This window comes from Boleophthalmus pectinirostris, unplaced genomic scaffold, assembly GCF_026225935.1.
Source record: "Boleophthalmus pectinirostris isolate CB_2022bp ecotype Guang Dong unplaced genomic scaffold, ASM2622593v1 HiC_scaffold_8, whole genome shotgun sequence".
NCBI classification, from domain to species: Eukaryota; Metazoa; Chordata; class Actinopteri; order Gobiiformes; family Gobiidae; genus Boleophthalmus; species Boleophthalmus pectinirostris.
This window is the reverse complement of record NW_026571515.1, coordinates 5,257,226-5,272,225: the sequence shown is the minus strand read 5'-3', so window position 1 is coordinate 5,272,225 and position 15,000 is coordinate 5,257,226. Positions and strand designations below refer to the sequence as shown.

Genomic DNA, 15,000 nt, shown 5'->3' with positions numbered 1-15,000 from the left:
AAAGGTCAACAGTTTGATAAACTAGAGTACATATGTATCTGTTCAATACATTTTTATATCAGATGCATTAACTTGAATTTTTGGCCTTGTTGTTTACTTCTGCTTGACCGGGACCAGTAGTATTACCAAGCAGCACTTTGCATTTACTTTATTTTCCTGTTTATATAAAGTTAAAACAAATTGTTGGTTTAATAAACACACAAATGGTTTTGCATTTTGTTCCAAACTGTACCGAAAATGAACTGATAATCAACCATAACCACAACAAAACCGAGGTACATACCGAACGGTGATTTTTGTACCGTTACATCCCCCACCAACTAATAATCAGAAAAAAAGAGCGAAATAAAAACACCAGGATCATGTAGAGCGGGTTAACACAAACAGTTTAAGACCAAAATGACGAGGCTCACAGCGGCAGGTACAGACAGAGAGGCCACAATTATTTCAACATAAAGTCAAATGACGCCAGAGTCGATGGAGCCGGAAGCACCCCCATGATCACTTCCTACTTGGAACGCAGCAGCTCAGGGGTTTTGGTGACGTCCAATTATATACAATATGCATTCTACATTAGAGATGAATGAAAAGCTCATACGCACTTTAACCTGACTTATATAATTCACATCTGATTCCCTGAGTGCACAGCGCCCCCTACAGGAGAATACAGATTATGATTAAAAAAAGATTAAAACTCATTATGCAGCAGCAGCAGCAGAGGTGGGAACAAGAAGCAGAACTGTTTTATTGATAAGACTCCAGGCTCCTCTAGAATATTAACCAGTTTTTCATTCATACATTTATGGCAGCGGTGAGGTACATTTTTATTGCCTTGTCGCGTTTAAATTAAACATTTTGAAAAAGATTAAATTGGGCAAAAGCAGAGGAAGGATTTGAATGGGGCTAAAACGAGATCTGCTGGATGCAACGTGCAGATTTATTTTAGTAGAGCAGGTCTGAACATGGGGTCAAACACCTGATACTGAACAAAAAAGTCTGTACATGTTTTCAAATCAGTCCTAAAAACGCAACTTTTTTCACATTCACATTTTGGGCTAAATCCTCCTTTTTTTTTTTTTTTTTCTGTAATTCCACTCAATGCCAGAAACTAAACCAGGTCTAAACTAGATCTAAACCAGGTCTAAACCAGGTCTAAAACCAGGTCTTAAAACTAAACCAGGTCTAAAACCAGGTCTTAAACCAGGACTAAACTAAACTAGATCTAAACTAGGTCTAAAACAGATCTAAAACCAGGTCTAAACCAGGACTAAACCAGGACTAATCTAGAGCTAAACTAGGTCTAAAATCAGGTCTAAAACCAGGTCTTAAACCAGGACTAAACTAGATCTAAACTAGGTCTAAAACAGATCTAAAATCAGGTCTAAACCAGGACTAAACTAGATCTAAACTAGGTCTAAAACAGATCTAAAACCAGGTCTAAACCAGGACTAAACCAGGACTAAACCAGATCTAAAACAGATCAAAAAACATGTCTAAACCAGGACTAAACCAGGATTAAACAAGGATTAAACCAGGTCTACACCAGGACTAAACCAGGACTAAACCAGGACTAAACCAGGTCTAAACCAGGACTACACCAGGACTAAACCAGGACTAAATCCTGCTGCGTGGACGTGTTTCCTCTTCTTCTATCAATAATATTTTTAATCTGGTTCAGTAAAGTCTGGACTTTTTATTTTCTTTTATCAGACAAAACATCATATGTGAAGATTTCCTCGTCTTTGCTTCTCTGCAGAAAATCAAGTAATCCAAAGTATTCAGATTACATTACTCACCTTAAGTAACTTAATGGATTCCGTTACAAACTACATTTTGGTGTGTATGTAATCTGTAATCTGTAGGGGATTACATTTTAAAAGTAACACTCCCAACACTGAATATGGACTCACACTAAGACTAGAAATGCAGCCGAACAGGGTCAGTGCTGCAAAATACGGAAGCTTTAGATTCACCTTTACCTCAAATATTATCGTATAAAGTCAAAATGGTACCAAAAAAATCATGCTGGGGGTGTTCTACATGTGTTTCTACGGGCGGAATGTTATTTACCATAGCAGCACAATGCACACATGAGCAAACACACACAAAAAAGATTAAGACATGAACTTAAACATTTCATTTTCATGGTTCTGTTCGTGGTCTTGTTTAGGTCAGATTCAGATTAAAGTCTAAAGGCTTATTCATGCTTCATAAGGACTTTGTTCTTGCACTCAGCGCTGGCCGAACAAACAAAATGACGTCATTCTGTTGGGCAGTTCTTGTTCTCGACACCTCAGCCGAGCAGAAGTTTGTCGGACATCTTCGTTCTGATTGGTTATTTATGCGAGTGTGGTTTATCTGCTTCCTCGCCGGTGCGGAGCAGAAAATAAAATGGATGGTTTTGAGTCACAACTGGCGGAAAAGGTGAGAAAATACAAACAGCACGAAGCTCAGTGACTGAATTTGGACTTCTGGTCATTGCGCAATTCATACTGGGAAGGATTTTCCGAAAAAGTGAGCATCAAACCTCCATGTTTGTTTTCCCAGTGGGATGCGTCTATTGTCAAAGTCGATCTTTTCAAGTCTTTTGAACCATATCACTTTTGTTTCTGGTTCTGATATTGTCATATTTTAGTTTTGGGATTCGGACATCGTAATTGTGTGGTTGTTGGATCCTAACAGCGGAAAAACCACTCAAGAAATATAGCGAAAGGTGAAGGCAATGGGCGGTATTGATCCACAGGAAGGACAAAAATGGAAACCTTTGGCTGCCTAAGAAATCAACCCGAGTTTGCAGAGAACATTTTGTATGTGGAGCGACATCAAAGCAAAATCCCGATCCCTCGCTCAACCTCGGTTACGAATTTAAAAAGTCAATGCCAAAGTGAAAGGCACCAACTGTTCACCAAGAAACACCTTCCACTGCAAAGAGACCAAGACGTGAAAAGTAAAGGAACGGAGAAGTTGGAAACGTAAGTAAAAGTAATTTATTGTTTTATCATTATTCGTTTCACGCTGTAGTTCTTCACTTGCCGCTTGATCGGCCCGTCGGAAAATAGAGTCCCGCGGTCACTTCCGTTGTGGCTTTTTTTGGTGTGTTGTGGCTTTTTAATGTGTTGTTTTGTGTTTGTTTAATGTGTTGCGGCTTTTTGTTTTTTTTGGTGTGTTGTTTTAATGTGTTGGCTTTTTTTTGGTGTGTTGTGGCTTTTTAATGTGTTTTAATGTGTTGTGGCTTTTTGGTGTTGCGGCTTTTTTTGATGTGTTGCGGCTTTTTTTGATGTGTTGCGGCTTTTTAATGTGTTGTGGCTTTTTGTGTTGCGGCATTTTAATGTGTTGTGGCTTTTTTTGGTGTGTTGCGGCTTTTAAATGTGTTGCGGCTTTTTAATGTGTTGCGGCTTTTTGGTGTGTTGCGGCTTTTTTTTGGTGTGTTGCGGCTTTTTAATGTGTTGCGGCTTTTTTGGTGTGTTGCGGCTTTTGATGTGTTGCGGCTTTTTTTTGGTGTGTTGCGGCTTTTATGTTGTTTTTTTTGCTTTTAATGTGTTGCGGCTTTTTAATGTGTTGCGGCTTTTTAATGTGTTGTGGCATTTGCGTTTGTATTTGTTGAGTTGTAAGTTTTGTTTTTTATGGCTTTTTTTTTGGTGTGATGTAGCTTTTTCATGTGTTGTGGCTTTTTATGTGTTGTGGCTTTTTTTTTTTTTTGGTTTGTTGTGGCTTTTTGTTGTGTTGTCGCATTTGTATTTGTTGCGGCGTTTGTGTTTTTGCGACCCCTCTCGGCTTCTGTACTAATCAGAACCAGAAACAAATGCGATATGGTTCAAAAGACCGACTTTGACAATAGACGCATCCCACTGGGAAAACAAACACGGCGGTTTGATGCTCACTTTTTCAGAAAATCCCTTCGCAGAATGAATTGGCGATAACCGGAAGTCCAAAATTCGTGACGCATGTATTAAAAAAACTTGAACAACATGAGCGTACTGAATCCATGTATCATTCGTTCATTCGTTTTTCAATATAAAACCAAAAATAAGAAAATGAAAAAACAACAGTTTTCTTCGTTATTTGTCTCCAAAACCAAAATGAAAAAACGGATAATGATTCGTTTTTTCAGTTTTTGATTTTGTGTTTAAATGAAGAATGGAAAAAACGGATAACGGCCGTTTCCCGTTTATGTGACTTCCGTGACTGCGATGCCGAACTTTTGCACCGCATACGGACTGAATCAGGACTGATCCAGGTCCGAGACCAGAGTGGGACTGAGACCGGGACCAGACCGGGACCAGGGCGGACTCCGAGCTTTGACTCCGAGCCTCAGCTTCGAGCTCCGGTCCTGCCGTGGACTCTGAGCCTCCGGTCTGGTCCCGGTCTGGTCCTGGTCTTGTCTCGTCTCGTCTCAGGCCGCTCTGGTCCCGGTCTGGTCCCAGTCTCACCGCATACGGACTGAATCAGGACGGATCCAGGTCCGAGACCAGAGCAGGACTGAGACCGGGACAGAGCGGCTCTGGTCCTCCGCGCTCAAGAACCGCGGCTGGTTCCGAGGTGGAGCAAAGCCTCCGACTGACGCTTTCACACCAATGAAAATGAATCGAACTAAGAGCTTTTGGTTCAAATGGACCAGGTCCGGGACCAGACCGGGACCAAAGCGCTACTGAGACTGGGACCAGACCGGGACCAGAGCGGGCCTGAGACCGAGACAAGACCAGGACCAGACCAGGACCAGACCGGAGGCTCAGAGCCCACGGCAGGACCGGAGCTCGAAGCTGAGGCTCGGACCCCGTGGAGGCTCGGAGTCAAAGCTCGGAGTCCGCCTGGTCCCGGTCTGGTCTCAGTCCCGCTCTGGTCCCGGTCTGGTCCCGGTCTCAGTCCCGCTCTGTCCGTTGGTCCGGTCAGTCCCGCTCTGGTCCCGGTCTCAGTCCCGCTCTGGAGTCCCGCTCTGGTCCGGTCTCAGTCAGTCTCCCGGTCTCAGTCCCGTCAGTCGGTCTCGGACCTGGATCAGTCCGGTTCAGTCCGTATGTGGTGCAAAAGTTCGGCATCGTTTTATCCGTTTTTTTCCATTCTTCATTTAAACACAAAATCGAAAAACTGAAAAAAAAGAATCGTTATCCGTTTTTTCATTTTGGTTTTGGAGACAAATAACGAAGAAAACTGTTGTTTTTTCGTTTTCTTATTTTTGGTTTTATATTGAAAAACGAATGAACGAATGATACACGGATTGTACTGTGTCTGTTTTATTTAACTTCATGACAAATGCTTCAGGTCGGGACATATACTCATATATAGAACTGGATACTGGTAAATAAAAATGTACTACACAATCCAAAGCCTGAACCTGCAGAGACACATCCAGGCTTTTCTCACTCTCACTATATTTGGACGCTCAGAACCTCCACAAAAACCGACACAAAGTTCAGCGTCTTCTCTGTCGGCGTAAACAAAAACGTATTTTCTTTTCACAATCGTTTCTGAAAACGGCGCCTCCGAAAATTCAATCCCAAAAACAAGATTGTTGTCAGCTGAAAGGAGCCTGCGAGTGGTTCTCATAACAAAAGGTGCTACAATCACAACTGAACCCGTGTCTCCAGAGGCTTCACCTGCAGAGACACAGCCAGGCTTTTCTTATTCTCCAGATCTGGAGAGGGTCGTCCCCTGGGCGTCGTCCCCTGGGCGTCGCTCTGCGGACGGGTTTGAAACAGACGGTGAAGGATGAGGGGAATAAAAAATGATTAATGGATGGAAGAATAACCGAGTGGAGCGTTTTCATGTTTAATATCTCCGCAGACGTGACCTGGTGCAGACCTGGTTTAGTCCTGGTTTTAGACCTGATTTTAGACCTGGTTTAGATCTAGTTTAGTCCTGTTTTAAGTCCTGTTTTTAGTCCTGTTTTTTAGTCCTGTTTTTAGTCCTGTTTTTAGTCCTGTTTTTAGTCCTGGTTTTAGACCTGGTTTAAATCTGGTTTAAATCTGGTTTAGATCTAGTTTAGTCCTGTTTTTAGTCCTGGTTTAGTCCTGGTTTAGACCTGGTTTAGACCTGGTTTTAGACCTGGTTATTTTAGACCTGATTTTAGACCTGGTTTAGATCTAGTTTAGTCCTGTTTTTAGTCCTGTTTTTAGTCCTGTTTTTAGTCCTGTTTTTAGTCCTGGTTTAGACCTGGTTTAGACCTGGTTTAGACCTGGTTTAGACCTGATTTTAGACCTGATTTTAGACCTGGTTTAGATCTAGTTTAGTCCTGTTTTTAGACCTGTTTTTAGACCTGTTTTTAGACCTGGTTTAGACCTGGTTTAGACCTGGTTTTAGTCCTGGTTTTAGACCTGATTTTAGATCTAGTTTAGATCTAGTTTAGTCCTGTTTTTAGACCTGGTTTAGACCTGGTGTAGACCTGGTTTAGACCTGGTTTAGACCTGGTTTTAGTCCTGGTTTTAGACCTAGTTTAGACCTGGTTTAGACCTGGTTTAGACCTGGTTTTAGACCTAGTTTAGACCTGGTTTAGATCTAGTTTAGACCTGGTTTATTTTCCAGAAATGAGTGGAATTACCGAAAAAAAAAAAAAAAAGGGGGGAAATAGCCCAAAATGTGAAAAAAAAAAGTGTAATCCATTTATTTCAACAAAGTAACTGTAATCCAATTACCACTCACTGAAACAGTAACTGTAACTGAATACAGTTACTCATCATTTGTACTCTGATTACATAACTCCGGTACATGTAATCTGTTACTCCCAACACTGACCACACGCCACAAACAAACAAAACCACTCACCATCACACTGTTGTGTTTCCTTTAAAGTCCCACGCGGTTTATTTGTGAAAAAAGTTTGAAATAGACCATTTAATGACAGTGCGACTTATAATCCAGAGGAACTAATAGTGCAGAAAATACGGTAAACAATTTTTGAGTGTCTGACAGAAATGCGTATGGATGTTATGATATCCAAATCTCTCAGTACGATATTATCACGATATGCATCTCACGGTTCGATATTTATTTTGATATTTTGGAGAGGCTGATTAATAATTGTAAATAGGACGAGTTTTTGCTTTTAAAAACACCTTGACAAGATTTTGGTGTGAATTATTTCCATCATAATCCCAACAATTCAAGTAAGAAACATATTTTACAAAGTTGATATTAAAAAAAAAAAAGAAAAAGAAAAAAGTGAACCACGTGATTATGTAAAACACTTGGGGTTGGACTCTATACATTTTTTAAACTTCATCCTACTCCTTTTGAGCACCAGGTCCCAAATATGTTCATGTACATATCACTATTTTTGTTATTCTTTTTTTTTTATTTTGTTGTACCTGGCTCAAACAGAAGAAAAAAAAAAAAAAGAAAGAAAAAAAACAAACATACTTCTTCATGTTGTCTTGGCTGAAATGAATCATAGGATATGTACTTTCCCACTTTTATTAGCTATTGGTACAATACAACCATGGATTTAAGCAAAGAAACTTATAATTCGATATATTGTGATGGTCCACGAGACTTTTGACGATACGATATCACGGTATTTCGGTTATTGTTACATTCCTAAAAATGTGCTGTGTTTTTATGAACATGTGCACAATCTTTCCTAAACCTGCGTCGTCCTGCAGGTGCAGAACGACCCGCAGCATTGAGGCGCCAAAGCCAAAGGAGAAGAGCTCAAACAAACCAAAACAAACCAACACAAACACGGAGGCGCCGGCAGACGCACTTCAGCCTGCGTGAGTCAAATACAAACTACTGAAAAACGTGCAGGAGGTAAGAACTTGTCTGTGCATTTGTGGACAGGGAAGATGTCTGTGCTTTTCTCTCAGCTGGATGGAGCAAAAGTTTGATTTTTCAGCCTTTTCCGCTGTTGTGACACTTCGACCAATCAGATTTAAATCATTATTTGGATGTTAGATGTTTTGCTGAGAGCTGCTCCACACTGGTCATGTGTAGAACTCAGAGTGACACAGATCGATCTGCTGTGAGCCACGATATCATGTATAATGTCATTATAATTTCACATTTCTATATCACGCGTATCACATACTTTTTATTCGTGACACATAAGGTACTACAGTATCCCGCGGTATCAAAAAGTATCAACGGTATCAGTTTCATTACCGTCATTAAAAATATCAGCAGTGCATAATGAGCTAATATAATATTATAATTTATTGATATGTAAATTAGTTTGTTCAGCACAAATTAATGTGTGGTTGTATTTTTTATTTAATCTATCATGATTTAAAACCAGTGTTGGGAGTAACAGATTACATGTGCTGGAGTTAAGTAATCAGAGTACAAATGATGAGTAACTGTATTCAGTTACAGTTACTGTTTCAGTGAGTGGTAATTGGATTACAGTTACTTTGTTGAAGTAAATGGATTACATGGCAGTATTTTCCTGTTTTCACATTTCAGGCTATATCCCCTTTTTTTTTTTTTTTTTGTAATTCCACTCATTGCCGGACACTAAATCATGTCTAAAACCAGGTCTAAACCAGGACTAAACCAGGTCTAAACCAGGACTAAACCAGGACTAAACCAGGACTAAAACCAGGACTAAACCAGGACTAAACCAGGACTAAAACCAGGACTAAACCAGGACTAAACCAGGTCTAAACCAGGACTAAACCAGGACTAAACCAGGTCTAAACCAGGACTAAACCAGGACTAAACCAGGACTAAACCAGGACTAAACCAGGAGTAAACCAGGACTAAACCAGGACTAAACCAGGAGTAAACCAGGACTAAACCAGGTCTAAACCAGGTCTAAACCAGGTCTAAACCAGGACTAAACCAGGAGTAAACCAGGACTAAACCAGGACTAAACCAGGTCTAAACCAGGACTAAACCAGGACTAAACCAGGTCTCAACTAGCTCTAAATCAGGTCTAAAACCAGGACTTAACCAGAACTAAAACCAGGACTAAACCAGAACTAAAACCAGGACTAAACCAGGACTAAAACCAGGTCTAAACCAGGACTAAACCAGGACTAAACCAGGTCTAAACCAGGTCTAAACCAGGACCAGGACTAAACCAGGACTAAACCAGGACTAAACCAGGTCTAAACCAGGACTAAACCAGGACTAAACCAGGTCTAAACCAGGACTAAACCAGGATTAAAACCAGGTCTAAAACAGGATTTAACAGGACTAAATCGTGCTGTGTGGACGTGTCTCTTCGTCTTCTATCAATAATATTTTTAATACGGTTAAGTAAAGTCTGGGCTTTTTATTTTCTTTTATCAGACAAAACTTCTTATGTGAAGGTTTCCTCGTCTTTGCTTCTCTACAGCAAATCAAGTAATCAAGCATTTTACATTTTACAGAAACTAAACTTAAAACCACATGGCTCATTTGCATAAACTATAAAGCGCTGATAAAAAAACAGCTCGCTCCTTGTGCTGCTGATGCGGTTCGGCTTCTGTCCGACTAAAGGACACGACTCAGTGGAATATGAGTGTTCTTTCTGTGACAGAGGGGTGTTCTGCTGATGGTGAGTCTGTTCTGTGCTTCTATCACATTGGAGATGGTTCATGCGTAACTTTTCAGAGATTATACGTCTGCAGGTCAGACACACAGACTGTACAGCGGTGCGGCTTCGTCGTTTACCAAAGTCGTACTAAAACATTCTGGTAATACAGTAACAGTGTGACAAAGTGGGGCCTTTGTCTCATTTTAAATTCATGTTAGTTTAAGGTTGTATGGAGGATTTTTTTTTTGTTTTTTTTGTTTCAAATTGTCAATGATAGATTATAGATGCAGTAGCCTTGTAATTATGATGACCAAAAAAAAGAGAATAAAAATTCATCAACTCTGGACGTGGTGGGGCTAAACATTTGCCAATAGATAACGACACTGCCTCGTTATCTGTGAGCTGACAGGCTGTCAATCAATCTCCCTATGTTTCTAGCGTAACTGACTTGCCTGCGCCGCCGGTACGTGGTTTACGTACGACTGTCACACAGTCCACAGTCCACAGACGCACAGACGCTGTTTACTCCACCAACGCAACAGTTCTTAGCGGCTTTTTTTGACCTATATCTTCCTCGCAGTTCGCACAAAGTTTGTTGCAATGGCGACAAGAATCCAGGAGCAGTTCGCCGCAAAAGAAAGTCCGTTTTTGAGGTCGCTGAAAGAAGAAGACAAGGGGAAAAGCAGCGAAGCCAAACTAAGGTGATTCTTGAAGATTCATTCCAGCGATGGCGCGACTGAAGCAGACAAAGGGTCTAAAGACTGAACCACTGGTCCACAAATTACTCCTGGACAGGAAACTTCTGCTTATTATGAAAACGTACTTTATTTCCAAGAGCGAGACAAACGTTTTTTAGGACACGAAAGCGATATCCTATGTCTGAAAACGTAATTTTCAAGGCAAAGAAAGAGTCCGCTTGCTGCTGCGTGTTGTAGCTAGTTCATTCGCACTGAATCTCCGCGCACTCTTCTCTGCTCCCCTTTCCTGCTCCTGTCCCTGCTGCCCGATCCACTCTTCCCCCTGCTCCTCACTTCTCCGGGCACGAAATCTCCGCGCACCACCTCCTCTCTCCTCTCTCCCTGCTCCTCACTTCTCGTCCGCGAACGAAATGTCCGCACACCCGCTCCCCCCGCTCCTCACTTCTCCGTCTTGCCTAACCAACACTGTAGTTAGTTGTTTACAAGTCATGTGCAGCACCGGCTGTAAACAAACCTGTTTCTGGCGTAAGGAGGAGGAGGGAGGAGGCGTTTCTACGTAGGAGCTGTAGGGGAGGGGGGGGTTTCACGCATGCGCAACATTTGAAAAAGGACAAACAGTCGCTGGATTTCTCGTTCCTTGGAAAATCCTCTATACAACCTTTTATATTAAACATTTTTTATTTTGAAAGGAGACTTGCTTTGCTTTGGGAGTTACCTGGATCCTCACCTGGGGGGGAGTACTTCCTGTGGGCAGAGTATAAAGCAAAGCAGGTGTCACCGATTAGGGGGAGACTTCTGTGCAGGTGTTTGGTGGTTTTGCTTTGAGTTACTTATTACTTTTGTTGGTGAATTCCAGAAGTCTGTTTTTAAAATAAATTTTGTCTGCGTAAAGACACCTTTTTTTGTAGTCCAATGAGATTCATTTGGTCTTCCAATATTCTATGTTATTAGGTTCTTTTTTTCAGACCTAGAGTGTTATTTCATACCTGACAGTTTCGACTGCTCACTAGCGTCTTCCTCAGAGTCACGTGATGTTGCTGTGACGTGTGAAAACACAATATCAACACACCAGTGAAACCGTACAGAAAACTCAGACAAATACTCGTCCACCCAAAAGACAAAATAGAACCGGAGCATAAATGTAATGTCATATACGAAATCCCCTGCATGTCCTGCAATAAGACAAACATCGGGGAACAGGGAGGGCGTTCAGTCCACGAAAAAAGGAACATAGAACAGAATGCGAGAAGGAAACAGCGAAGGCGAAACACGAGCAACAAAACACAAAGCAGAACAGGAACAACTCAAATCGGCCGTTTCTGACCATTGTAAAAGAGAGAACCACGTTATGGACGGGGATGAAGCGAACATCATCGGGACAGAGGAAAACAAACATCGCCGCTGGATTAAAGAAGCAATCGAAATAAGGAAACGTTCCCACAGGACTGTAAACCGGGACGAGGGGGCTTTTTTACTCTCACACACCTGGGATCCTGAGGAAGTCGGACTGCAGGTGGCGCTGTCGTCCTGCCTCCACCGGTGGGAAGACAGCGCCAAAACCTGTTTAAATCAGCCGACCGGACACGTCACAGCAACATCACGTGACTCTGAGGAAGACGCTAGTGAGCAGTCGAAACTGTCAGGTATGAAATAACACTCTAGGTCTGAAAAAAAGAACCTAATAACACCTTTTTTTGTGTCATCTGCCTCCTCCTTTGACCACTTTGGCCACCTTCCCCACAAACGGTATCAAAATGTGGATACCGCCCGACCCTAGTGCCACACGAGTGACCCCCATGACCCCGCTGACTCGTCCTCACTGACCTGAGATGGTGTACTCGTTGCTGTGGCTCTCGCTGATCCGCACCAGGAAGGAGCCGTCTTTGTTTTGCGACGCCAGCAGCAGCTTCTCGGCTTTGACTCTGTTGATGTTTCCATAGTACCACCTGGAAAAGAACAGAGACGGACAGAGACGCTGATGAGAGTTATGTCACTACAACAACATGAATCTGAATCTTTGTTTACACTGAGCACAGGAAAATTAGTGTCATGGAATGAGGACAGAAATAGAGAGAAAAGTGACAGTTTTGTTGTTAGTTGCTACAGTGGACATTCTCAGGTCAAAGTTCAAACGACAGAGAGTGAGGCTGATCTGAAGTCTGCACCATTTTGTAAAGTATATATATAGTACCTCTGTCAAATACACATTAAAGGACCAGGTCTAATGACAGAAACCAAAACCCTATGTCTTATCAAAACTCCAGAGTAGGGGTGGGCGATATATCGATATTTTAAATATATCGAGATAGTTTTTAAACTCGATATGAATTCTGACATATCGTATATATCGATATAATGCTTTTATTCAATTCTGATTTCACCGCTTAGCTTGTTTACCTTCTCTCTCGTCGCCTCCGCGCCCTCGCCTCCCTGAGTTTGTTCGCTCGTGTCTCCTTCACTCGTCACTATCACCGTGAACGCCAAAAGTTGGTGCCAGTGAAAAGCTTCAAGCACCATGAACCTTTTCCACCATTTACAGACAAAACCATCAGCAGCAGCACATCCTCATGTTCCACCGAGTCGCGTCCTTTAGCCCGAAAGAAGCTGAACGAGCTGAGCTGCAGGAGAAGTGCTGTTTATGCAAATGAGCCATGAGCTTAAGTTTCGTTTCTGTAAAATGTAAACACACGTGCGCAAAACTGCATTAAACACATTATTATTGCAAACGGGCTGATGTGGCTCTACAGTCCTTATGCTTTATATATTGTAAAGTTTAGCAATGTAAAGTTTATTTATGCAGAAGATTTTAATTAATAATCTGTTGCAGTGTCACTTGTGTTTGGAAACGTTGGGTTTGATCTGCAGTGGATTGTGGGATTAAACCTCAGAGCTCCTCACTGCTGGATAATAACATGGATCTATTGAAATAAGGAACATCCTGAGCTTCTTCTGCTAAATGAACCCATGGTTCTGGTTCTGGTTTGGACAACAGAGTTAATGCAAAGATGAGCTTGTGTTGAGTTGGTTTATTTATGAATGAAAAGAAGGAAATATGTATTATTTCTTTTATTTTACAGTTAAATTATTATTTATGTAATTAGTGTTTTTTGTAATCTTAAATGTTCCTATATGAACTGTCGACCTCTTACACTTCAGTTTAAAAAAAAAGACCTTGTGGAATTTGGCAGATTTGTTTTAGCAGTTTTCAGTTTTAGGGGGTTATTTTTTCTTGAACATATATCGAGATATATATCGTATATCGAGATACAGCAAAATATATCGAGATATATTTTTTTATCCATATCGCCCAGCCCTACTCCAGAGAGATGTTTGTTGTTTTGCCTGGAATGTTCCACAAAATGGCGTAGAACAGGGGTGTCAAACTCATTTTGGTCCGGGGGTCGTGTCCAACCGACTTTGATCCCAAAGGGTCCGGATCAGAAAACTCATGTCATATAAACCCCAAAAATAACAATAAGTTCAAATATTTGTGCAGAGAAACACAAATCTATTACAGAAATCTTTTTTAATTGATGAACTCTTTCTTTTACAAAATATTATAATATTATGAACAACCTGAAACTTTAAGAAAAATGCAATTTCAACACAAAGTTTTAACATGAACTTGTATGTAAATAGGAATAAGTCAATTTTTGTTGTAAAATCCTGCACTCGGCTCCACTTTTCTCATGTTGGACATTTTTCTGATGAGGGTGTCACGGTCAACAGTCAAAACGATCGTCCTTTAAGAGCGTTTGGAAAGAGACAAGTCTTCATTTGTGCTGCTCTGGTGGGAGGGGCCACGTACAGAGACGCTGGAGACGCTGCTGTGATAAACACCGCAGTAAATTAACAATATCTTTATAGAAAATGTAGTGCCCTGAAAATTAAAATGCAATATTTCTGTTATAAAATTCATGAGACTAAATTCATGTTTCATTTGAATAGCTAAAATAATTTTCATTTGATATAAATACATACTTCATTGATAATATTCTTTGTTCTATGATTTCATTGTACCTATATAATAACAGGGTATTTACTGTACTGTTACTTTAAGAATGTGAGACTAAAAGATTTATGGGAAAAGCATTTTCTTCTTCGTTGTTAAAAAAAGAGGCAGAAAAACGAAACATACTTGTTAACACATGAACCGAAATCTAAAATTAAATCTGCCCAAAAGCTAAAATGAACGCGAGTCTTGTCGTTCATTTCGGGGGTGCAACAAAAATATTATTCAAATATTTGAGTAGAAAATCAGCCGAGGGCCAGATTAAAGGTCTTGGAGGGCCGGGTCTGACACCCCTGGCGTAGAACATAAAACTGCATGAAAACAAAAAGGAGACTTCACCAAAACAAAACAAACTAAAACAACTGGAACTGAGTGGAAGTGAAAAGAGGGTCGAGTCTAAACCGTCGTGTAGAACAATCCAGGCAAAACATCTGAGCTACATGACACAAGCTGGAGCAATATGGAGCTTCCATCAGAAAAGTTATGTAGTGCAGCTTTAATTCACATAGCATTTTCTTTTTTTTTTTTTTTTTTTTTTTTTTTTTACTCCTGTAAGATCCTGACTCACACTCAGGATCTTTGTGGTGTTTGTCAGTGGTGTAACCAGTCGGTCCGGTCGGCTCGAGCTAAAGCCGGATTTCAACTACTGCCCTGTCACATGACCTCATTCATAAAGTCACACTCAACAAAAGTATGTTAAATGAAGAATAGGAATAATATAATAGTAGTAGTAGTAGTAGTAGTAGTAGTAGTAGTAGTAGTAGTAGTAGTAGTAGTAGTAGTAGTAGTAGTAGTAGTAGTAGTAGTAGTAGTAGTAGTAGTAATAGTAGTAGTAGTAGTAA

At 40.9% G+C, this 15,000-nt stretch overlaps 1 protein-coding gene across 1 annotated transcript in view; it reads right to left on the bottom strand.

Annotated features, from left to right (window-relative positions):
- Positions 1-15,000, bottom strand: part of srms (src-related kinase lacking C-terminal regulatory tyrosine and N-terminal myristylation sites) — a 73,254-nt gene that overhangs the window by 27,525 nt on the left and 30,729 nt on the right. Inside the window, exon 2 of the mRNA XM_055165661.1 lies at positions 11,971-12,092. Within this exon, the coding sequence (XP_055021636.1) occupies positions 11,971-12,092 (122 nt within the window). The remainder of the gene's footprint in view (positions 1-11,970; positions 12,093-15,000) is intronic.